Source organism: Choloepus didactylus, chromosome 2 (assembly GCF_015220235.1).
Source record: "Choloepus didactylus isolate mChoDid1 chromosome 2, mChoDid1.pri, whole genome shotgun sequence".
In the NCBI taxonomy this organism is placed as follows: domain Eukaryota; kingdom Metazoa; phylum Chordata; class Mammalia; order Pilosa; family Megalonychidae; genus Choloepus; species Choloepus didactylus.
The window spans coordinates 87118800-87142161 of record NC_051308.1 but is presented as its reverse complement, the minus strand read 5'-3'; the positions used below and the strand labels follow the sequence as shown (position 1 = coordinate 87142161).

The 23362-nt window shown below is 42.6% G+C and overlaps 1 protein-coding gene across 1 annotated transcript in view; it reads right to left on the bottom strand.

Annotated features, from left to right (window-relative positions):
- The window catches only part of ASTN1 (astrotactin 1), a 360836-nt gene that overhangs the window by 31984 nt on the left and 305490 nt on the right, over window positions 1-23362 (bottom strand). Inside the window, exon 17 of the mRNA XM_037825286.1 lies at window positions 2055-2323. Within this exon, the coding sequence (XP_037681214.1) occupies window positions 2055-2323 (269 nt within the window). The remainder of the gene's footprint in view (window positions 1-2054; window positions 2324-23362) is intronic.

Below are 23362 nucleotides of genomic sequence, written 5' to 3'. Positions count from 1 at the left end.
CTTGCTCAGGGTCACAGACTAGCGAGCAGGGAGTGATAGAATCTGAGCACAACGTGCTTGACATGGAATCTCAGGCTCTTTCCATCAAGCTCTTTTAATTAACGCTGTGCCCACCAGCTTCTAGCCTGAAGCCTGGCACATAGTAGGTCTTCACTTTATGCTTTGCCTGAGTGAACCAAATTCAAAAGGAGCATTTTCTAAAACTAGGAAAACAGGACTTCTTTGGGATAGGCTGAAAAAAGACGAAATTGTGGCTGCTGCTTTACCGAGGTGTCTGTTGATAGTTCACTTAGGACGGATTATATGGTGTGTGACTATAACTGTTAAAACATAAACAGAGGTGTCTGTCAACAATTATTTGCTGAACACCTACAACGACCCATTTCCTGGGCTAAGCTTTAAGGGTACAGTGGTGCACAAGCCAAGCAAGGCCCCTGCCCTCATAGAGCTTACAGGCAGATAGTAAACAAACAAACACAAGTTACATAAGTAACCAAATCACCACAACTGTGCTCAGGGCTCCAAAGGGAAAGAACAAGGTGTTATGAATGCACATGGCAGCAGATGGGGGGGTTGCCTTGCAGAAAGCAGGAACTCCCTGCCTTCCTCTCCCACCAAGCTTTGCTCTATTCTGCAGCTTTGCACACCCTTGTCCATAGGATGCTCCCGGGTATAAGCTCTCAGACCTTGTTCCCAGGCAGATGATGCGGGAGCTCTTGGGACATCAGCTGCAGCAGTCCCAGGTGCTCACAGGAGCCAAACTGGGGCAGGTGAGGGCACGGTTGGGCATTGGATTGAAGCCTCCAAAGCGACCCAGCCCCTCTCTTCTCTCCCTCTTCCCTTCCCATTGCCACCTCTATCAGATTGAAGAGGAAGTTGAAGGCCAAAAGAAAAACGTATCTGTTTTATTCTTGCGAAAAAGCTTATTTTCAAACACTGAACAAAATCTCTATGGCAGAGGCAGAGAAGTGAGAGAAATACACACATGAAAAAGCCCCCCTGTTGTTCTGAGCATCACCTCTATAACAAACTGTGACACACCAGGTGTCCCTTAAAAGAGAAAATGGGAAGCAATTATCACCCACCTGGATGAGCACACCTTGCTGACAGGTAAGCAGCTCACTGCTGTGACTCTACCTTGCCTAGTCCCCAAGGCTGCTGTCACCTCTGTCTCATCCTTACATCCTGCGCTTCCTCATTTTTCATCGTCATGATTGTTGTTGGCGGCAGGGTGTGTGTGTGTGTGTGTGTGTGTGTGTGTGTATGTTTGTGTTGACTCACTCTGTTCTTCAAGTCCTTCTCCTGAGGTGGTTGGAGATCTAGGAAAATCAATGATGTCACTGCCTCTGCCACACTTCTCAAGATTATTTTTTTGGGTCCATTCGTTTTCTCCTGGCATCTTTAGAGAGGGAGAGGCAGAGGCAGAGGAGCAGTGGTTGGGAAATGTCATGACTTAGCAGCATGACATTTGCTTGAATGTAGAACTTTGTTCTGAGAGCCAGAGTGATGGGCAGGACACCAACCTGCTCCAGGCAAAAGACCTCCAGATCCTTCTCTTTGGCATCTGTGTGTTATGTGCTCTTTCTAAACTAGCTGCATCTGATTCCAGGTTTCAGGTTTTTGGATCAGCTCAGGGAGGCGGTGCAACCTCCCAAGCCAATGACCACAACTCCGTGACACAAAGGTTGGGACAGAGCTGAGCTTCTTCCCTATGGCTTTACCCCCAAGGCATTACTTCTCTGCACCATGACTTTGGTGATGGAGAATGTCATGCCTCTCTGTCTACCTACTTCCTTTCAGCCCTTTTTGCTCAAAGAACTACACATGTGCTGAGCTGTGACTCCTGAACCATATCCTGGTAGAAGTTACGGGTGCACAGATTTGATTTAACATGAAAATATGCAAATCTTAGCAAATTAAGTATCTGGATTAGCTAAACAAAGACTCCCACTCTCCATATTCTCGAATGGAGCTCAACTGCATCCTGTCACTTCCTCATGTTTGGGAGCCCTGTGCTGTCTACACCTCCCAGAGCTGAGTCCCAGGCCTCTCACCCTCTGGGTCTGGTTGTTGGTCACCAGTTCATAGATGGGGGCTGCTTTGGTCACCTCCAGCAGAACCAGCTCAGCAGGGGTTTCGGGACCAGATGTCACATGACACAGGGGGCAGGAAGAGGGGCACCGTCCCTTGCTTTGGCACTCCATGCGGACTCCGGCTGCCATGCGCTTGGTGCCAGACTCTGACAAGCTGGTGATATATTCTGGGAATGTGAGCACCTTGGGATCTCTTTCTCGTTCCTCCGACTCATCAGATGGGGAGTTCCCTGCCAGACACAAGAAAAGAAACAGTAAAGGCAGCAAAAGAGCAAGGACATGACCTAGTGGCCCTTGAGTGCTGGGGTTCAATACTTGAGAGGACATAAAATGCCAAAGAGGAGGTAAGAATGTGATTCTGTTGTCCCACTTTTTGGGAAACCCACCCCCTCAGTAACCCACAGAGCTGGAAATGGTCCTCCAAAATGTGAGACAGGGTTGTTTCCTTTCTGAAAATCTTCAGTGACACCAGTTCTCTCAGAGAGAGGCTTCTGCAGGATCTTCAATGACACAGACAACAACAATGATTGTTCTATGATTCAGTTTCATCATCCTTATGTGAGGATAGAAATTGTACCTAACCCCAGCATTAGGTAATGAATAAATGGCAAAATGTTTATAAAGCACATAGCTCAGTGGCTGGCACATGTCAAAATGTCAAACCATCATCATAACAGTTGTAATGATAATTATAGCTAAGATTTATCTAGCCTTTACTATGAAAATGAGATCTGTTCGAGACCTCAGTTAGCCCTCACAACAACTCCCTGCACGGAGTTCTATCATTATACCCATTTACAGGGGAGGAAAGGGAGGCCGAGTTTCAAGGTCACACAGCTGGATCATGGGAGAGCCAGGATTTGAACCCAGTTGGTTCTGAGTCCAAAGTCTCTAAGTTATAAGGGAGGAACAGGATTCCTCTCCTTCATTAGTAATCAGTGACTTGAAGATGAGGAGGAACATTTTTTTAAAAAGTTGCCCTCTAAGAATGGTATAGTCTTTTCTGGATGACAGTGGGGTGGTTCCACACAAAGCTAAGTATGTGGGTGCCATAAGGCCCTGCAACCTCATTAGGGGGCATTTACTTGGAAGATCTGAGAGCAGGGACATGAATGGACATTTTCACAGTGGTGTTTATGGCGACAGTATATGTGATTTGCAATGGGTGGAGGGGGCCTAAGGATACATCGACTGAGGAACAGAATGGTGAGCTGTGTTGTGTGCAAACAATGGAACATTGAGGAACTGCCAGAAGGAGTGAAGCTGTGAGACACCCAACAAGGTGAATGGATCCTGTAGACAGTATTTTGAGTGATCCACACCAGAAACAAAGGCAAACACTATAATGCCTCACCAATATGGACTACTACAATGTGTAAACTCAGAATTGAACCTTAGAGCACAGATTATCAAGGGAACGCTTATTGTAACGGTTCCTAGACTGTAAGCTCTTACAGCAGTCACATATATTCCTGAATTGTAATGGCTCTCTCCAGATTCCGAGATGCTGATCCCTTTGTGTATAACCTGATTGATACCTGGAACTTTGGGTATCTGTGTGACACCTGAAACTCAGAGCTAGAACTTGGCAGATATGAATGTCAGTATTAGTACATACAGCAACTGTTAAAAAAAGCTGAAAAAGAATCCAGACCTCAAACAGAGATATGAATGAAGCAGATGTGGTTAGGACTAGGGCAAATCAGGCCAAAGGGTAAAGGACAATACCGACCGTGTTTTAAAACTTCAAATTCCATGTGAGACCAAAGGAAGAGATGTTTAGTTGGTGCAAGATCTATATTTCCAACACAATTTAACTCGCACAGTTCGTTCAAATAGCATAATTACATGAAACTTTTAATAGGAAGTGAGTCCTGGTAGGTTTGCATAGGTTAGTGTGAAATAGCAACACATCCCAAAGTAATTTGGACAGAGAATAAAAATATATGTGCAGGGCCTCCCTGAGGAGCTGGGAGAAAATGTTGGGCTTCCTCACCTGAATTGTTGCAATGTTCTCACAAACATTGAGGACTGGTGGTTTGATGTGCCGAGCCCTCTGTCGCAGGACTTGCCCTTATGAAGCTCGTCACTGCAAAGGAGAGGCTAAACCTGCTTATAATTGTGCCAAGAGTCTCCCCCTGAGTACCTCTTTGTTGCTCAGATGTGGCCCTCTCTCTCTAGCTAAGCCAACTCAGCGGGTGAAGTCACTGCCCTCCCCTCTATGTGGGACCTGATGTCCAGGGGTGTAAATCTCCCTGCCAACGTGGGATATAACTCCTGGGGATGAATCTGGACCCAAAATCGTGGGATTGAGAACATCTTCTTGACCAAAAGTGGGATGCGAAATGAAACGAAATAAAGTTTCAGTGGCTGAGAGATCCCGAATGGAATCAAGAGGTCACTCTGGTGGGCATTCTTATGCACTATATAGATAACCCTTTTTAGGTTTTAATGCATTGGAATAGCCAGAAGTAAATACATGAAACTATCAAACTGCAACCCAGTAGCCTTGACTCTTGAAGACAGCTGTATAACAATGTAGCTTACAAGGGGTGACTGTGTGATTGTGAAAGCCTTATGGATCACACTCCCTTTATCCAGTGTATGGATGGATGAGTAAAAAATGGGTACAAAAAACTAAATGAAAAATAGGGTAGGGGTGTGTTTTGGGTGTTCTTTACTTTTATTTTTTATTCTTATTTTCACTGTTTCTGGGACAAGGAAAATGTTCAAAAAATAGATTGTTGTGATGAATGCACAACTATATGATGGTACTGTGAACAACTGTACATTTTGGATGATTGTATGATATGTGAATATATCTCAATCAAATTAAATTTAAAAAAATGTCACACTCTGAAGTCTAAGAGATGGGTAGTTGGGGAAGTCCATGGTCTATTTTTGCTGGCACATATAGGTGATAGGTATCTGAAAATAATGGTTTGTTCCCTACACACTGTTTGGTAGTTCTCTTCACAGCCCTTATGATTCTCCATTTAACCTGTTCATTTTGAAGAGAGAGGAAAATAGAGGCTGCTGAAAAAATACACTGGGTTCCCTAAGAAATCCCTGATCCCTTTGGGCCCAGTTGCTCTGCTGAACATGAAACAATTTCCTGGAGACCACTGGGCTTCTGGAAACAACAGGAAGATGCAGAACATTCATTCTGGTCCCTGTGGACTCATCAAGAACATGGTACTTGATGGGCCGAATCTTTGGGGGAACTGGTTGGAAGGATTTGCAAAGTACTTCCAGAAGGTGATTTTGAGATACGACTCATCAACTTTATAAAAGAATTCTCTCTTATGGGGTCCTGGGAGCTCTCTGCTATTCTTTCTCTTGTTTGCTATATATTTCAGCTCTGTTATTTCCCTGATGAATATCATCCTTATGCATAGGAGGCTCATAAGGTCTCCTGTCATGGGTCTCCTTAGTGCTAAGGCAAAGGACTCAGTGATGACGGATGTGGAATATAATTTATTTCACATTTGCATTTTATTTAATAGTAGACTCAGAGTTTAGCTCAAGTCCTTCATAGATTATAAGAGAGCTGCAAAACTGCACACATCAAAATCAAGAATGATGGCCTCTGTGCCAGTTTGAAACTGTTACAGACCCAGAAAAGCCATGATCTTCTAATACAATCTTGTTGGGTGGAAACTTTTGATTCAGTGTTTCCATGGAGAAGTGACTCACCCAACTGTGGATGAGACCTTTGATTAAATTACTTCCATGGAGGTGTGACCCTGTCCATTCAGGGTGGGTCTTGATTAGTTCACTGGAGTACTTAAGAGAGTTCAAGAGCTGGCACAGATGCTGACGCCTGGAGATGCTCGGAGATGGCAGACAGAAGGTTGTTTGGAGATGCTAAGCTAAGAGATGAAGCCCAAAGTTTGCCCAGAAGAAGCTAAGAGAGGACCCCCAGATGGCATCAAACAAGAAGCACCAGATGCCACATCAACTAGTCCCCCAAAGTCACTCTAACTCACACATAAATCTATACTGATATTCATGCTTATGCAACCCCGTGGCTGGGAGCAGTTGAAACAGGCCACATCTGGCCCGGGACTCTCCGCCCCCAGCCACTGGCCAGACCTCCAATCTTCTTTAACATACTCTGTGCACTGGCCACGGATAAGTTTGGGTGGGGAGAGGCGGTCAGATTCTTGGCATGGTTTCTGAGCATATAGCCCTTCATTCATTGGCAAAATGAGCAAAATTCCAAAAACAATGCAGTAAAGATACAGTGCTTCTAATTAAGATAAGATTTTTAAGATTTTGCCATGCGTGCTTTGCCAGAGAGCTTGAGGATCTCTTAGTTGGCCTCCATGTAGCTTAGGATCAGAAGCCTTTCATTATCAACCCACAGGCCTCCTTGTGAAATATTCGAGGCTGGAAAAAATACTTCTAGGAAATGACCACTAGATGGTGATATCAAGTCTAAAATGACTTCCAGGAGTGAAAGAGAAAGATGCATTATATTTTGTGACCACCTTAGCAGCACAGAAAATGGAATCATGTAAAAGTAACTCAAGGCTACTTTAAAAATTTATGGAGTTACAATTTTTCCAATCATATAATAAAAATTAGGGAGTAAAACAATTCCATAAAACTTACTGTAAGGAGAAAAATATTGAGTGAGAGGCATAAAGTGATGGCAAAATAATTAAGGGGAAATAAAAGTCACGTGGAGTAACAGTTCCTTCAAGGGGGAAGTAATATGCCACCAAATTTCTTTCCTCTTGGCTTTAATCCCCAGATACCAAGGAATGGCTCCCTGCCTCCTGCACACGTATACCCATATTCCCCTACTCATTCATTACAAAGGATGCAACTTTTTGACAAAGGTGGCCACTAGAGGGCACTGCAGCCCCAAACACAGCCTGGAGCTGAGTTCTGCCCACCTCCAGGACTTGGAGCTCTCCATCATTAATGCTTGTAATTGCTGTTAAACATCGGAGTGGGTGCTCCCCTTGCTGTTGTCTTCTGGCTGTCCCAATTAAAATCAAGATGCATTTAATCCCCTCAACATCCTTCAGCCCTAGATAGGTGGCAAGATTGGGGAGCAAAGAGGGATAGGGAGGAGGATGCAGGAGAAGATGGTGGGAAGGTCACCAACCTCTCGTTTTAAATCACAACCATATTTTCCTTTTCCTAAAAATAATAGGGTCCATATAAAAAGGGCCCTCCTAGAGGCCAAGACTAACAGTCTCTCTGCTCCCCTTGTCATGCAGGATGGAACTGTCTGGAAAGAAGCAGGATTTACATAGAACAGCAAGCTCCCAAAAGCCACCTACTCAGGATCCAGCAAAGAATAGAGATGTTTGTGTGTGTGTGTGTGTGCATGTGTGCGTGTGTGTGTGTGTGTGTGTGTGTGAGAGAGAGAGAGAGAGAGAGAGAGAGATTTTTCAAAGAAAAAATGCATTTTCCATGCACAAATATGCTGTTGGGAAATACTCTTTAAAATGATGGTGTCTGGTGGTGAAAGCCCAGATAAATCTCCCTTTGCCCAAAGAAAGCACTAATAACCATCGTGTCTCTGGCAAGTGACAGAGTATCTCTGATTTAAAAGCCTTTCCAAAACTCTGATCTTTGATACTTGCTTTTAACTCGCCCTCTGCGTTAGAGTGGGTGGTGGAGAGATTTGTGTGTGGAGAGTTGTTTGAGGGGACTCCACCTAATTTCTTTATGGCATAATGACTCTCTGCTTCCTTTGCCCACTTCTGTTATGGTTCCATATTATTTCTTCCCTCTTCCACCCTCTGGATCCTGTGTAAAATTGCTCTAGTCATTTGAGACTTTGTACTGTCTGAGTTAAATGAATATTCCTTTTCAATGGATCCACGGTATCTTGACAAAAAAAGGTAAGCTACAATTAAGGTCTCAAAAGATTACAATTGACAAAGGTGCTTCTGATCAAGAATACCCCAGTGTAGCCCCATTTCCCCCCACTTTGCTGGGTCAGTTTTCAGAATTCATGCCACTGCTGTCAGGAGAAGCTGTGGAGTTGGGCCACGACACTTAGCTTTCTTACAAGTAGAAGAACAGCCAACACGGACGGAATGTAGTTAACAACCCCAAACCTGCAAAGCATTTTGCAAATACAGTTTGCTATAAATACATGCCATTTGCTTTAGGCTAAATCTGTATCCTACAGCACACAGTGGATGAATTTCCCCAATAGAATACTGTGGCAGGAGAATATTGGCATCCTCAGGGCTCACAGTCTCATTGTGGATGTGCCTATGGCCTTAGGCAGGTACATATTGACCCCCTAGACTCAGGGGGATGGGGGGTGATCAAAGTAACCAACTCATTTCCATGCAGAATCTGCTCTGCTGGTGGGAACTGACAGGTCATGAAGGTAAATTAGTTGTTATGAAGTAAATTGGTACAATTCCTGTAGGACTCTGGGACTGCTTAAGAATCTCTCTCCTGAGTTGGTGCCCAAGGCAATGAGATGCTAATGACATCACAGTTAGAACTACAGAGGCAGTTCATTAGGCAGCAAAGAAATCAAATGCAAACTGATCTGATCCCGGGGGCGTTTGGAGCCAGCTCAGCGGGAGAGAGTGTTTGACACTTGACACGGGGCAAATGGAGCAGCCCGTCAAGACCCTGCATCCCAGGATCTTCCCCCACCCCAGTCTACTCCTGTTGAAGGCAGATGTCCTGGAGTTATCTGGATTCACATTTCCGTCCATCCATCTCCAGGTTCACGTCAGTCTCTTAAGATGTTTAATTATGTCTTTGGAGAGAGAAGGCGATTTCATTTTGGACTCAAGCTGAACTCTTAGACCTGCCATAGTGACATTTCTCTGAGACCTGAACAAAATGCAATATAGTGGGCTAATAATCAGGGAAAAGAGGATAGGACATAAACTGACCCTTCTCTCTGTATCTCTGTATGAGACAATGAGTGCCCTGTGGCCAGGGATTGTGTCTTTTTCATCTTTGAAACTCCTTTGCCTAGTTTAGGCATATCTATTCATTATCTAACCATCTATCTATCACCCTCTCTATCCATCTATTTGTGGAATGAATATATTGTCATGACCATAGATTCAAATTAAAAAATGCAAGCATAAAGAATAAAACCAAAGCCATTTGTAAGCAATTCTCTAGTCCCTTAACAAAGCTTCAAACCATCAAGTGGAAAGAACAAAGCATTATTCTGATGACAGCCAACTCGGCATCTCCAGTCAGGATCTCTCCCACAAATAACAGAAACCTACTAAGCTTGCTTGGAAAGTCACTTGAATGTCCAGCAGGCACCTCAAACTCATCATGTTCCTAACTGCACTTGTCACTTTCTCTGCACTCTTCCTAGCAGCCTGCTCTTCCTCTTGCAGGTCGTAAATCAGCAAACGGCACCATCAACTTCCTAGTTGCCCCAGCCAGGATCTGGACTTCTTCCTTGGTTCTTCCTCTCACCATCCCAATCAATCACACAGTCTTCTTAAATCCACATTTTTAATCTCCCCAAACCATCCGCTGCCCAGGGGTATGGAGTCCAAGTCAGACTGCCTGGGACTGATTTATGACCTTATCATTTGCTAGTTGGGTAATTTAGGGCAAGTTTCTTATCCTCTATGGACCTTGGTTTTCTCATATATAAAATGTGGATGATGAATAAACCAAATTAATAAGGCTGTGTAAAGATTAATTGATATCGTTCACGTAGAGTGCTTAGAAAAATTCCTGGGACATAGTATGTGCCCTCTAAATTTAATTATTCTCACATTGCCTGTCTCTACTTACTTCCCACCCACCACAACCACCAAACAGTGGGCTCCTTGAAGGAAGATATTATATCTTGTCTCCACTGTTATATCCCACTTTGCCTGATTTGTAACACGCCCCAATGCATTCAATAATTCATTAAATAAATATTTACCGAATGCCTAAAAATGTTTGTTGAATTATTAATAAATCACTTCGAATGACTTATATACAAAGTGACTACTGTCTGTGTTTTGTAGGTACTAACTAGACAGGCTCAGTTTAAATTTATTTCTTGCACTACTGTCCTGAGTTCTTTTGAGATTTTAAAGTTCTTTTATAAGAGGGACATCCATTCAGAGCGAGGTCCACTGCTTTCGAGTACAAATGGGAATTGCTTGGAGAAAATCTAGTTGCAGAGAGTTGAGGAAATATTGCAAAAACATATTTTGCAAATTTTGTAAAATACACACACATCTCAAAGGTGATTAATATGCTTTGGGTAATTACCCTTGGTTTTAAGTAGTTAACCTAAGAAAGGGACTGGTTGACTCTGGTGCTGGAGGGTAGACTGTGTGCAATTGGATATGTTTTCCTCGGGGATTGTCCTGTGGTTAGAGAGTCTGGGAAAGCTGTGGCCGCTAATGTCAGAAAGTGGCCAAAGGGCAGGTCTGGTGACCTGGGCCAGTGAAGTCGCAGGTACAATCAGGGGCTCAGGTGGAAGGTAAATTGCTGTGGGGTCTGGGAAGCTCTGGAAGAGGAATGATTATGGTCATACTGGGATTAAGCATCACCTGCTCCCCTTCACCAGCAAAACAGGCAGTGGTTGTGGAGAGCAAGACAAAGAGCCATTCTGGACCCCAAGGATCCATAAGGATGAAATATGAACACCTGCGTCGACTGCAGTTTTCCTACACTGCCCAGTCTCAGCCTCAAACAGGAGTCCTTCCGTGTTCCCAGCTTCATGTTCATCACAACCCCTTAGATCAGAGTAAACGCATCTTTCTTTGGAGGTAAATAATGGAAAACCATTGGCTCAATACTGTGCAACACGTTCAGAAACAGTTCCACCTCCAAAGAGTTTATATTCTTGTCCTTTCCCGCAAATGAATTCACTTTTTTTTTAAGTCACTTGTCAGAATGTACCCCTTACTCACTTCAGACCCAGCTCTTTGATACTCCTTCAGGAAGTTTCTAGAAACAGCAGAAGGTCTTTGTTATTATCATGCTCTGTAGCCAGACTTTCAAGAGCAGCATTTATCTGTTAGGTGAGGTCCAGGGTTTGCAGTAAATTAAATTAGTAGTCATTAAATACCCACTGGGCACCTCAGCAATGCACCATTAACTGGGATGTTCGAGAAAAGAGGTTTTCTGGATAACTGAAATTTTTGTTTAATTGATACTAACTAGAAAATGCTTATTTTTCCTTCAACCCTTGTTGACATTCTTCTTTTCTAAAAATATAGCTTTCCAATTTCCTGCCTGCCTCATGAAGCATTGCCTACCAAACAGAATTAAACCTTTCCCCAAGGTGCCTCCAGGTGATGATTCTGTACATCAATTATGATGATGCAGATTTGGAAACTGTAGGAGACAGAAATAAAACGGTATCTGTACTCTAAAGACTTTTTAAAAAGGCATCAATGATGTAAGGTTATGTTTTCTTAAGGCTGTCCCCTCTTAATAGGCAAGTGTTTTCAAACAAATAATTGCCTGGTTGAGGTTCCTGGCTAATTAGGTTCACATTAAATTGTGGGTTTGGTGTAGGTGCAGTGTGTTGTCTTTGCCAAAAACTGTTAAGTCAGCTTTGGCATGAGAGCAGTAAATAACAAATTGACTAAACTCACCTAAGTTTCATGTCGGTAGTAGTGATGTTACATTTTTGGGATGAGAGGTGGATAGCAGGATTCACCAAGGGTTTAATAAAAACAAAGCCAGCCTTTGTCTAACTGTGACCCCAATTGCACTTTCCCTTTTGTAATCCTCAACTTTGTGTGTAGAGAAAAAAAAATGAAGATAGCTCAGGAGTGCAGCCACCTCATTAAGGACATCTGCAGCCCAGGCATCTCAAAAGGGACACAAATCAAATCCCAGAATTACTGGAAAGGCCTAAAGCTTTTACTTCAACAATGAACTCTTCTAATCAGCTAGATTGTTAGTTCCCAGCGGGCAAGAAGCTGTCTTACGCTCTGCCCCACACTCAATGCCCACTCTTGGTAAACGTTAATGAATCCACAGAGATGGAATGAAGCAAAGGGATTTTATCCCTTTCTAGTTCCTGGTTGTCAAACCAATCCAAAGCCTCTTTAATAGTCACCATAAAGGCAAGGCTGGAGAACCTGAGGTGCCTCAGAGAAGATTATCTGAAGGCATCTGATAAATATACAAATGTGGGGAGCGTGGGAGACTGGGCTGATACCCTAGGCCTCCCAACACACCCCAAAACAGGATTTCCTTCTTTCTTTCTCTTTCCTTCTCCTTCCCTCTCTCTTTCTCTCCACCCCCCCACTTCCTTCCTTCCCCGTATATTTATGGAGTGCCATTCTGTTCCCCTCATCTCAGATAGCAGCGCCCATGTCCTCAGGAGCATCTGGCACACTGTATCACACTGTCCTTGGCTTTATGTCTTGGCCGTCTCACTCGCATGCACAGTAAGGAAGCACTTGTCTGGGTGTACCCAGAGCCCAGAACCTTGCAATCCATAGGTGCTCACTCAATCTTGGTTGAACTGTAATAAATTTTCAAGCCCATTTTCTTACACTCACATTTCAGAACTTTTAATTTGGCAGTTTAATGTTTATCTGATTCTGTTTGTTCATTTGCCTCTTTCAGTCCCATTTCTTTAGTCACCAAATGCCTTTCACATGATTCTGAGCTCATCACCAAAGTTCTGCCCTTGTCAAGCCTCTCCCCGTTTGGTGTCCGTAGCCTTTCACATTGTCACATTGACTGCTGAGCCCTGCCCTGACAGCCTGTGGTGATTCATTTAGCAGCCATTTAGGGGCTGGCTGTCTGGCTCCTCAGCTCTCCCCTGGGACACACGGGGGACAGGAAGAGGGAACAACTTTCTAGCCCCATCAGTGCCCTGTGGCCCAGTATCAGCTGTGAGCAGCTTCTTGTCAACATCAAAATAAACTTGACACAGAGATTCAGAGTCACAGTTTCAGGATGTGCAGAGCAGCTCTGGATTATCCCTGCTGTTTAGCCACAGACAGAGCGGCATGGAGAGAGGGAGGGGGCAGAGAGGACAGGGCAGCGAGAGAGGTGGAAACGAGGAACACCGGCAGGATTTGCTATTTTCAAATCTCCATTAGCAGAAGGACAACGTGAATGAGAGGGCATGCTCAGCAGGCTCTCAGGAAAGAGCCTCCCGTGCACTTGCCTGGAAATAAAGGCTTTTTTTTTCCAGTCTTGTTTCTTCTGTCTGGGACGCTGAGCTGAGAAATCAAGTATGCATCCCCTGACCACTCAGGAGCAGTGACTCCCCTCGTTCCTGGTCCTTCCCATGAAGGACCCACAAAAACTCTCCAGGGAAATAGCCCAGGGACAAGAAGGGGAGAAAGCTGTAACAGTGAGTACAGAGGAGAGGGAGCTCCAGATGCCACCTTCAGCCTCCCGTAATGCAGAGGGTCCACCAGGGCCTCTCGGGGCATCTACACCCTGTCCACAGAGTGGAGATAATGCTGTTTCCCTCTATCTACTGTGCAGTTATTTCTCAACTAAGGGATGCACATGAATCCCTTGAGCTTTGCTGGAACTATCTAGCTGGCAAGGCTCTCATTAGGCCTCCATCTGTCCCTTTGGAGCCCTCTGCCTATCTGTCCTCAGCCGCTCCTCCCCCAGGTGCTCCCTCTGCTCCTCCCTCACCAGCTTCGCTTTTCTTCCTGGCCTCAAACCGGAACAAGAGGAGATTAGGTCAGGGAACCAAGCAGTCCGGCAGTTCTGAAATGGGCAAGGTCCACATATTATTACTACTTGCCTTGTCTCCAAGTTATAAAAACCCAGCTTCACTCTGTGCAAATGCAAACAGGGTGTGTGTGTGTGTGTGATGGGGAACTGGAGATGGCAACAAGAGTTCCATGCAGGTGGGAGCCTCTGGGTGCATATGGCTCCCTAGCAGGAGATTCGATGCCCTGCTGAAATCCTGCAAAAGCTAGCTTATAAATATCTTTAACTATAAAATGGTCTAGAAATTTTTAATAAAAATATTATTCAATAATAACACTACTCCACCAGGCAAGGGGATGTTCTAACGGTTTCCATTTTCCTCTTGATACTCATCTGGCTTCTGTTTTTCAAATGAATTTGGATGTTAAATCCTTTTGCTGCCCCAACCAATTCATTCTACAAATTAACCATATATGACAGAACTTAAAGTCCGTTACCACTTAGCTCTGCCTCACTGAGATTTATGCTGCTTTCCTGCTCTCTGGTACCACTAGCTCATATAGCTTGGGGCTCCTGGTGGCAATTTGGGATTTGGCACAAGTCCCTCCCATCTCTGTCCTCATCTCTTGAGTTCTGAAATGAGCTGAGTGGACTGGGCTTTTTTCATCTCTCTGACCCATGCCCTCTGCTCTCAGACACTCTGGTCTCTGCAACCAACCCTACAAGATGTGGTTCCACCCAGAACTACTACTGAAACTGATTTGTGTAGGATACTCAAGAGACTTGGGCTGGATTGCCATGCCATCTGTAAACAGTGGAAATGGACCCAGTGAAATGGCTGCACCCATGTGAAAGCAAAGCTTATGAGTTGGAAGAGGATGGCGATAAGATGAGTGAAGCATGGCTACTAAGCCAAAGGGCATATTCTTAGATTGTAGGAAGGGAGCGTGGGGCCCAAGGCAATGGAGAGGAACGGTGCCATGGTCAAGCAACATGCCCTGAGCTGGTCAGTTCTGGGTAAGCCAAGGAAGAGAGACCCCAGCAAAAGGGAGGGACTTCAGGAATCCAGGACCCCTGGACACCATATGAATAGTGGCTGAAAGAAAAGGGGTGTTCTGCATGGAGGAAAGGAGACAGGGAGGCAGGTGTAGCAGCTCTCTTTCATTTTTAGCGATGGCCACACAAATTCTGTGTGTTTCCAGAGGGAAGAATTAGGATCCGTGAGTGGGAGCAATAGGGAGTTGAGTTTATTGAAGAACCAACATTCACTGATTGTCTACTGTGTGTCAGGAACAGTGCTCAGTGCTGAGAAACACAAATAAATAAGGAAAAAAACAGATAATTTTCCAGTATGTATAGGAGGATAGGAAAATAATGATGTGATCAGGGGTGTTGTTTAGAGTTATGGGCATAGAGAGAAGGAAATATTGAAATATACTTGGTTATGGGGGGAGGAGGCTAGAGGAAGACTCTGGAATCCTTTAAGGATGATTTTTGTAGTAATTTACAGCTGGAACAAAGTACAATGGGCTGCCTTGGAGATGGTAAACTCTCAACTAGTAGAAGGCCTCATGTGGAGGCTGGATGACCACTTGTCAGGGATGTCACAGTGGGGTGAGCATTCAGAAGAACAAATTCTGCAGTGCCTCTTAACAGCAAAATATTAAGTGTCTATTATTCTGTGACCCGATCCTCTCAGTATGCCCCCAAATCAGTGGGGTGGAGTCGGGGGTCTGCATTTTATCAGGTATCCCAAGTGAGTCTGACTCAGGTAGTCTTCAGATAATAGGTTGGGATTCATCACCCTAGACAAGGGCTATTTATTTGTTATATACTGTCAGAATGCTTTAAAAACTATTTACAACCAATCCTAATGTATAAAAGAGATACGACTCCTTAGGTATTTAACATCATTATTGTTAGGTAAAATTAAATAACTCCATTGTTTATGGAACCACTCAAGCATCTACTCAAAGCCCCCAAGTATGAGCAGCCTAGTTTGAAAAATACTGAATCAGACTCTGATGACCTTGGTCTAAACTATTCCAGAAGTATCCAAGAGTGCTCCCCAGCTAGGCGGAGCACATGCTGGTTCTGAGGAGGACACTGCCATAAGGAGCATCATTGTCTCTTGGGAAACAGGTTCTGTCACTTGCCATAGTTACTTTGCTTCTGGGACTTTGCTAAACAAAAGCATTGCACTGTCAGTCCCACTTTAGGAGGTAATAACGAAAATTAGAAAAGGTTTATACTCTTGACCAAAGAATAGACTTACTCAGACATGTAGGTTTATCTTTTTGTAAAGAAAGGACTTCATGGAGAAGTGAAAGAAGAAGGTAACATACATGCAGACAGCCCCACTGAGGGTAACAAGGGGGAGGGCAGATGCCGAAGCCAGATCTAATGCTCTCCTCCAAACAATGATTACAAAAGTGTGTATTGATTATTACGAAATACTACCAATTCATCTCATTTAAATGCCATAAAGAAAATTTAATCATTAGGTCCAAAAACATGGTGCTGTGATTTCACATGTTACTTCCCTCCATCATAAAACAATATTAGATATTAAAACTCTTACAAATTTTAAAATAATATAGCTGCATGGTCCCTGCACAGAACCCTTCCAAGGAAGCAAGAGGCTGTTATTAACATGGGAGTGCCAAGTTGGCAGTTATGATAACCAATAATGATGGCCATCTTATTACTTTGCTCATTGAATCTCCTGCTGCCAAGGTCTATTTTAACATCAAACTCCCTGGCACATATGCAGTTTGTTTTTTCAGCAAAGAAACTGCTGGGGGAAAGTTGACTGGGGAGTGGCTGCCACAGCAAATAGGCAGATAAGACAAACATGGCCCTGCTCAGCCACTGAGCCAGCAGAGGTTCCCAGACACAATGGCACGTGAGGATGGAGTCTAAGATCAGGCCATAGCCCCTGGGACCCCGGGAGATGGACCACAGGTGAAGGCAGGGAAGCAGACATCTGGCTCTGGAACTGAAGGGGAAGGCATGAAAGGGATGCACCAGCCCTTTCAGATTTCAGAGTAACAAGCTGAGGCAGAGTCTGTGAACACAAGAGCACATCACATCCCAAGCCACCACCTTAGCTGGCACAGACCTGCCCTCGCCAGAATTCCTTATATCCTGATGCAAGGTGGTCAGGGCTGGGTTCAAATTCCAATTGTGCCATTTACCCACAAAGATGCATAATCCTTGGGGGCTGCAATTTCCTTATCTGTAAAAAAGGTTTAATAACAGAACTTATAGGATTATTCTGAAGTGATAAATATATCAAAATTAGGTCCTGGGTTTTCTTGGAGTCAACCCAAAAGTTAAATTCCCTGAACTAGCATAGAGTTATTTGACAACCATCTTCTTTGGAAAGTATCTACCAAGACACTTGACCCCAAAAAGACAATTAAGCCTCTAGTTAAGCATACCTGGCCCAATTAAAAATAAAAGCTGCTTATACCTAACCCAATCCTATAAGACTAACAGGTCTCCTGCTCTAATCAACAGGACCTAGCCAACTTCCTTCTGTTTATAAAACTGCCTGCAAACTCCCCAGCCTGGAAGCTGCTTTCACTTTTGTAAGTAATTGTTTTCCTTGCTGCAGCAATTTTGGTGTCCTGAATAAAGTGCTATAAATGGCAACTTGACTCTGATTTGTCTTTCAACAAGTGTAAGGGTCCCGCTGAGACATAGAGGATGCCCCCTTGGGACTGTGGGTTCTGGCAAATGACCAGAATGGACCCTTTGTGCCTACTGCTTGATTGCTGCAACTCTGCATCCCTGAGGTAAGCTCTTTCTATATGTCAATGCTGCAGCTTGGGCTGAGTTCAATACCATTTTGTTCAGGACTTTGGTTTAGGTACACGTGGTAGTTTGAAGCTGTATGTATCTCAGAAAGGCCTGTTCTTAAATTTAATCCATCTCTGTTGGTGTGGACTCATTGTAAGTAGGACCATTTCATAAGGCTACTTCCGTTGAGGTGTGACCCACCTCATTCAGGATTCAGGATGGGTCTTAATAATCTTACTGGAGTCCCTTATAAATGGAATGAATAGAGGAAGCATGAGAGGGAGAGGGAGAGGGAGAAGGAGAGGGAAAGGAAGTGTGAGAGGAAGAGGGAGAGGGAAGAAGGGAGAGGGATAGGGAGAGAGAGAGGGAGAGAGAGAAAGAGAGAGAGAGAAGAAAGAAGCTGAAATCAATGAAACCTGGAAGAGAAGGGTGAGACCAGCAGATGCTGCTGTGTGCCTTGACTTGTGGAGAGGAGTCAAGGATCGCTGGCAGCCAGTCTTCAGGAAGAAAGCAACGCCTTGATGATGCCTTGATTTAGACATTTTTCTCAGCCTCAAAACTGTAAGCTAATAACGTCCCACTGTTAAGCCAACCCATTTCATGACATCTGCTTTCAGCAGTGTAGGGAACTAAAACAGTACCTTCAGTTTCAATTTTGTGATTTCCATTCTTTGGCTTTGGTTCAATCATCAGCCCCTTCATTTGGTTTCATTACCCTGTTCCTCCTATTTCTCCTTCCATTCTCCAATTTCCTTCCTGACTCTATCTCTCAGAAGCACAGGGCTTGGGAACTGCGGAGGCCCAATAAGCCAACTCCCAACCAGCATCACCGAGTGAGCAGTTTGCCAGTCCTCTCACTTTGGTGTTCATAGACGAACATAAATGAGCTGTAAGTCTCATCTTTAAAACTGGAATGGGCTTCCTTTCTCGCCCATCATGCTACTTCTGGTTTGTTCTGGACACCTGTCTGGTCAGGGGTCAAGACACAAGTGCACAAGCCAAGTTTTGTCTGACCACAGCATAATGGGCTCTTCTTGTTCAGAATCTCCCTCTCCTCTGCTCACTGGACTCCTGCTTCATATATGCGTCTGCACTATGGACCTGACACCTGTGACCTTCCTGTTCCTGGGAGGATCTGATGAAGGACAATTTGTCTTTGTAGTGGCTGCTCTGGGGAACGTTCAATATGAACAAAATGGTTCATTTGAAAGGTGTCTTAGAAAAGAGAGGAGCCCAGTCCCAAAGGGCATCACTTTTTACTGATATGCAGAGGGCTACAAATGAAATTCATAATCAAAAATTGCTTCTCTGAAATATTCTATGACCAAAGCTAACGAGCAATTTGACAAATGTTAAAGTCACAACAAAGTAGACTTGTTTCCCTAGTAAATCTTTCCCCTTTTTGTTCTACAGTGGCCTGTCTATATCCAACCCTCCTTTATCCCTGTTATCCTTCTGATTTTTCAGCTTCTGCACCTTTTTCAATTCCTTCCTTCTCTTCTCTTGTCCAGACCCTCTGTGTTTTCCCAGCATTTTTCCAGCTGCCTCTAAAGTTCCATCCTTCCCATGAGCCACGTATGCAAGAAACTACAGAATTTTAACCCTGAACTCGAGAAGAATTTAGAGCTAACATAAAAGGTTTCCCTAAACTCAAACAAGACCATGGAGTATTGATAAAAAATTTAGAATTATCCTGGATGCATATTATCTAGGGTTACCTGCCCCATATCAGCTTGCACACACGTTGGTCAGAACCTCAGATGCTAAATCCTAGAAGGCAAAAGCTGATCGGGCTGAAGCGGAAAGGGACCTACAAGATACCTCTTTCCACAATAAATATGAGGACAGTAAAAGGCCTCCCAAATAGGGCAAAGTTTCTATAAGATTACATATCAAGGCAAAGAAAACCTTAAAAACTCTCCTCACATATGTTTGTGGGGAAGCTTTAGCCCTCATATTGAACAGGCCACCTTGACTTATCCCATCTGCCAAGGACATAACTCTGATAAAAATATAAAAATGGGCCAAGGACAGAAAGCCAACTCTTTTATATAAACTGGTAAGGTTCATATCTCTGTGCTTTGTCTTTACGTGTTTCTAAGTAGTTTATCTGACTCACAGCTGAAATTTTTAAGCTATAAATCCTCTATTTGCAGCTGTCTATATATTTATGTATATATGTCATATGCATGATATTTTCTTACCTCTGGATGGTATTACCAAATTAACTTAAAAAATACCTTAAAAGAGTCCTGTTCAAATTGGCTTAAAGATACATGAGTGCCTTATAAATTATATACCCTTAAACCCCCAAGAATTAAAAAACTAAACCTTTAATGCTTCTAATATCAAGCTTTAATACAATCTTCTGTCTTCTAAGTTATCGAGTGTACAATTTTATTGTACTTGGATATGTTCTTCCTAAATTCATATAGGTTTACTGATCACAGAATCTAGCATTATATCTACTAGATACATAAGATGAAGAAAAATGTAAATTTATGTTTAAGCAAATTCAATTATTATTCTGACAAACTTTACTTCAATGCTAATTACATTTCATAATATGTCAGCCTAAAGACAGTTTCCAAGAGATTGCCGGTATCTTAAATATATAAGGGATGCAGGATGTATTTTAAATAAGAAGAAAAAGTAATCTTGTTCTAAAGACTGGTTGTTCTAGAATGAGAAGGAAAGAGTAGGACAAAACCTGAACGAATATGAAAAGTTGCAAAAAACTCACAGAAAATAATTTTATTTGTTGTGATCAAAGCTGGCTTAGATTTGATAAGTTTATAATCTTTTTCAGAGTTGTTATATCAAATAATGTATTCTTGCAAGGCAAAATCTGATTTGCTCTCTGTTAAAACGGAAAAATTTTCTTGGATTACTAGTCTGGTCTGAGTAAGGAGTTGCTAAAGGTTTTCTTAACCACCTAAGTAATCTGCCTAGAAGGCAAAGATTCTGTGTCTCATCAAAATAATTTCCTGAACTTATCACCCTTTATTGTTTAAAAGAACAAAGTCACCTCAGTTTAACAATAACTAGGTTTACTGAAGGGTAAAGGACAATACTGACTGTGTTTTAAAACTTCAATTTCTGTGTGAGACCAAAGGAAGAGAAGTTTATTTGGTAGAAAATCAATATTTTCTGTAGCACACTATATACTCTAACTCATATGGTCAGTTTAATTAAACACCGTAATTACATGGAACTTTGAATATGGTTGGTTTGTACAGTTTACATCCCAAATACCCTGATACAGCACAAAATAATTTGGGCAGAGAATAAAAAATGTACTTGCAAAACCCCTCTGAGGGACTGGGGAAAAATGCGGAAATATTAAACTTCCCCACCTGAGGAATTATTGATATTCTCACAAGCATTTGGGGACTACCGATTTAGTAGGCCAGCCCTCTATCTTGGGGCTTGTCCTTATGAAGCTTGTTACTGCAAAGGAGAGGCTAAGCCTACTTACAATTGTGCCTAAGAGTCTCCCCAAACAAAAAAGAACCTCTTTTGTTGCTCAGATACGACCCTCTCTCTCTAAGCCCCACAGCAGGTAAGCTCACTGCCCTCCCCACTACGTGGGACATGACTCACAGGTGTGTAAATTTCCCTGACAGTGTGGTTCGTGATTCCTAGGGATGAGCCTGGTCCCAACATTGTGGGATTGAGAAAGTTTTCTTGGCCAAAAGGGGGCAGAGAAATGAAACAAAATAAAGTTTTAGTGGCTAAGAGATTTCAAGCGGAGTCAAGAGGACATTCTGGAGTTTATTCTCATGAGTTATGTAGATATCCCTTTTTAATTTTTAGTGTACTGAAATAGCTAGAAAGCAATACCTGAGACTGTTGAACTGCAACCCAGTAGCCTTGATTCTTGTAGATGATTGTGTAACTAAATAGCTTACACAGTGTGTCTGTGTGATTGTGAAAACCTTGTGGCTCATGCTCCATCTATGCAGTGTATGAAGAGATGAGTAGAAAAATGGGAACAAAAATTAAATGAATAATAGGGGGGATGAAGGAGATAGGATACTTTGGGTGTTCTTTACTTGTATTTTTATTCTTATTCTTATGTTTATTTTTTTGGAGAAATGAAAATGTTCAAAAATTGATTTTGATGATGAATACACAACTATGTGATGTACTGTGAACAACTGATTGTACACTGTGGATGACTGAAGGGTATGTGAATATATCTCAGTAAAACTGAATTGAAAAAAAAAATAACTAGGTTTGCTCTTCTTTTTCCATGATGTTAACTCCTCTTTTTATTTTTAAAATCTTTTATTATGACTTGGGTTAAATAGAAAGCCAAGTATTGTTTCACAATAATCTATGATCATATTTAACAAAGTGTTCAAAGCTGAGAACTTTTAACATTTTGCTTCCCCCAAATCAAATCATAAATGATGTCTTCTTGATCTCAAACTGACTTTGGAATTTTCTGGAGAGCCCCTGGAAAATTCACAAAGGATGTATTCTTTCACCTTGTAAAAAGAAAGGTGCTCAAAGTATTTAGGTTTATTTAATATGTTATGAGTTGCATGGTAAGTGTCAAATTGCAAGGAATTTTCTAACCTTCTGATGGTTAAATGTGTATACATAAATGTTATTAATATAAATATTTCAGAATTTATATAAAATTCCTAGAGATTTGTCAATATTATTAAATGACATTATAGTATTATCTTTCATAATTTCAGTTAATCTTGAAATTTCCTTGTCATTTACATTGTTTTAGTCTAATGCCTCCTTAAAAGTCCTTGCAATTAGCCACAGGTCAGAGCTTCATCTTCAACAAAAAAGTGACATTAAACAAAAAGAAGCAAGTGTATAAATCATGTTCCACTTGTCAATTACAAAACCCTGGTAAAACTACAAAGGTGAGATATGGTCATATAATTTGACCAACATGGCCCTTTGAATATTTTCAAATGGACTTTATACAGCTACTTCCTTACTTCCTTCTGTGGGATATAAATATGTCTTTGCTATCACACGTCTATTTTCTAGATAGATAGAAGCTTTCCCTTGTTGCAAGGCTACTGTCCTCACAGCAGCTAGAAGGCAATTAGACTTTGTTTTCCCCAGCTGGGGAATTCCCATTGTTCTCTCAAATGATAGAGGCCCCCATTTTACTGAACCTATACCCAAGGAAGGAACTTTGCAAGATCTTACCCATCGACCAAAAGCATCACTGCTCCTACTATCCTCAATCGTCAAGAAAATTTTGTTTAAAAATGACATCTTAAAACTTAAATTAGCTAAATTATCTGAATCACTGTCTCTACCTTGGCCTAGGGATCTTCCCTTAGTCTTGATGGCCATAAGCTTTAGTCCATCAGGAAAATATTGACTATTCCCTTATAAAATCATGAGAAGACCCAAGAGACTCATTATTTCTTCCACTATATCAGACTTCTATTACAATCTGAAATTGTTAATTATTATAAAGGACCAATCACACATACCCAGTTCCTCCACTCGCAGATCCAGGCTGCCTTTCCTGAGATCCCTCCAGAGCAAACCTTATCCGACCTTCAACCTCAGGACTTGGTGTACTGAAGAGACGTCAGTGAAAGACGGCTTCAAAACCCAGATAAGAAGAACCTCATCAAGTCTTCCTGACCAACACCACTACAGTAAAAACCACAAAAAATTGGTCCCTGGATTCATGTGTCACCAGTAAAATGTGTTCTAAGCTTTGGGGAGGTCACTCCCATTTCAACCTCAAACTAAAATTGACATGAAAATGTTAGAAGCAGACGGTATCTGATGTGGACAAGATCAGCAGAACAAGCAGGTGACCCCTAACCGAGGTCCTCTCCTTCTACTAAAAAAACCAAATC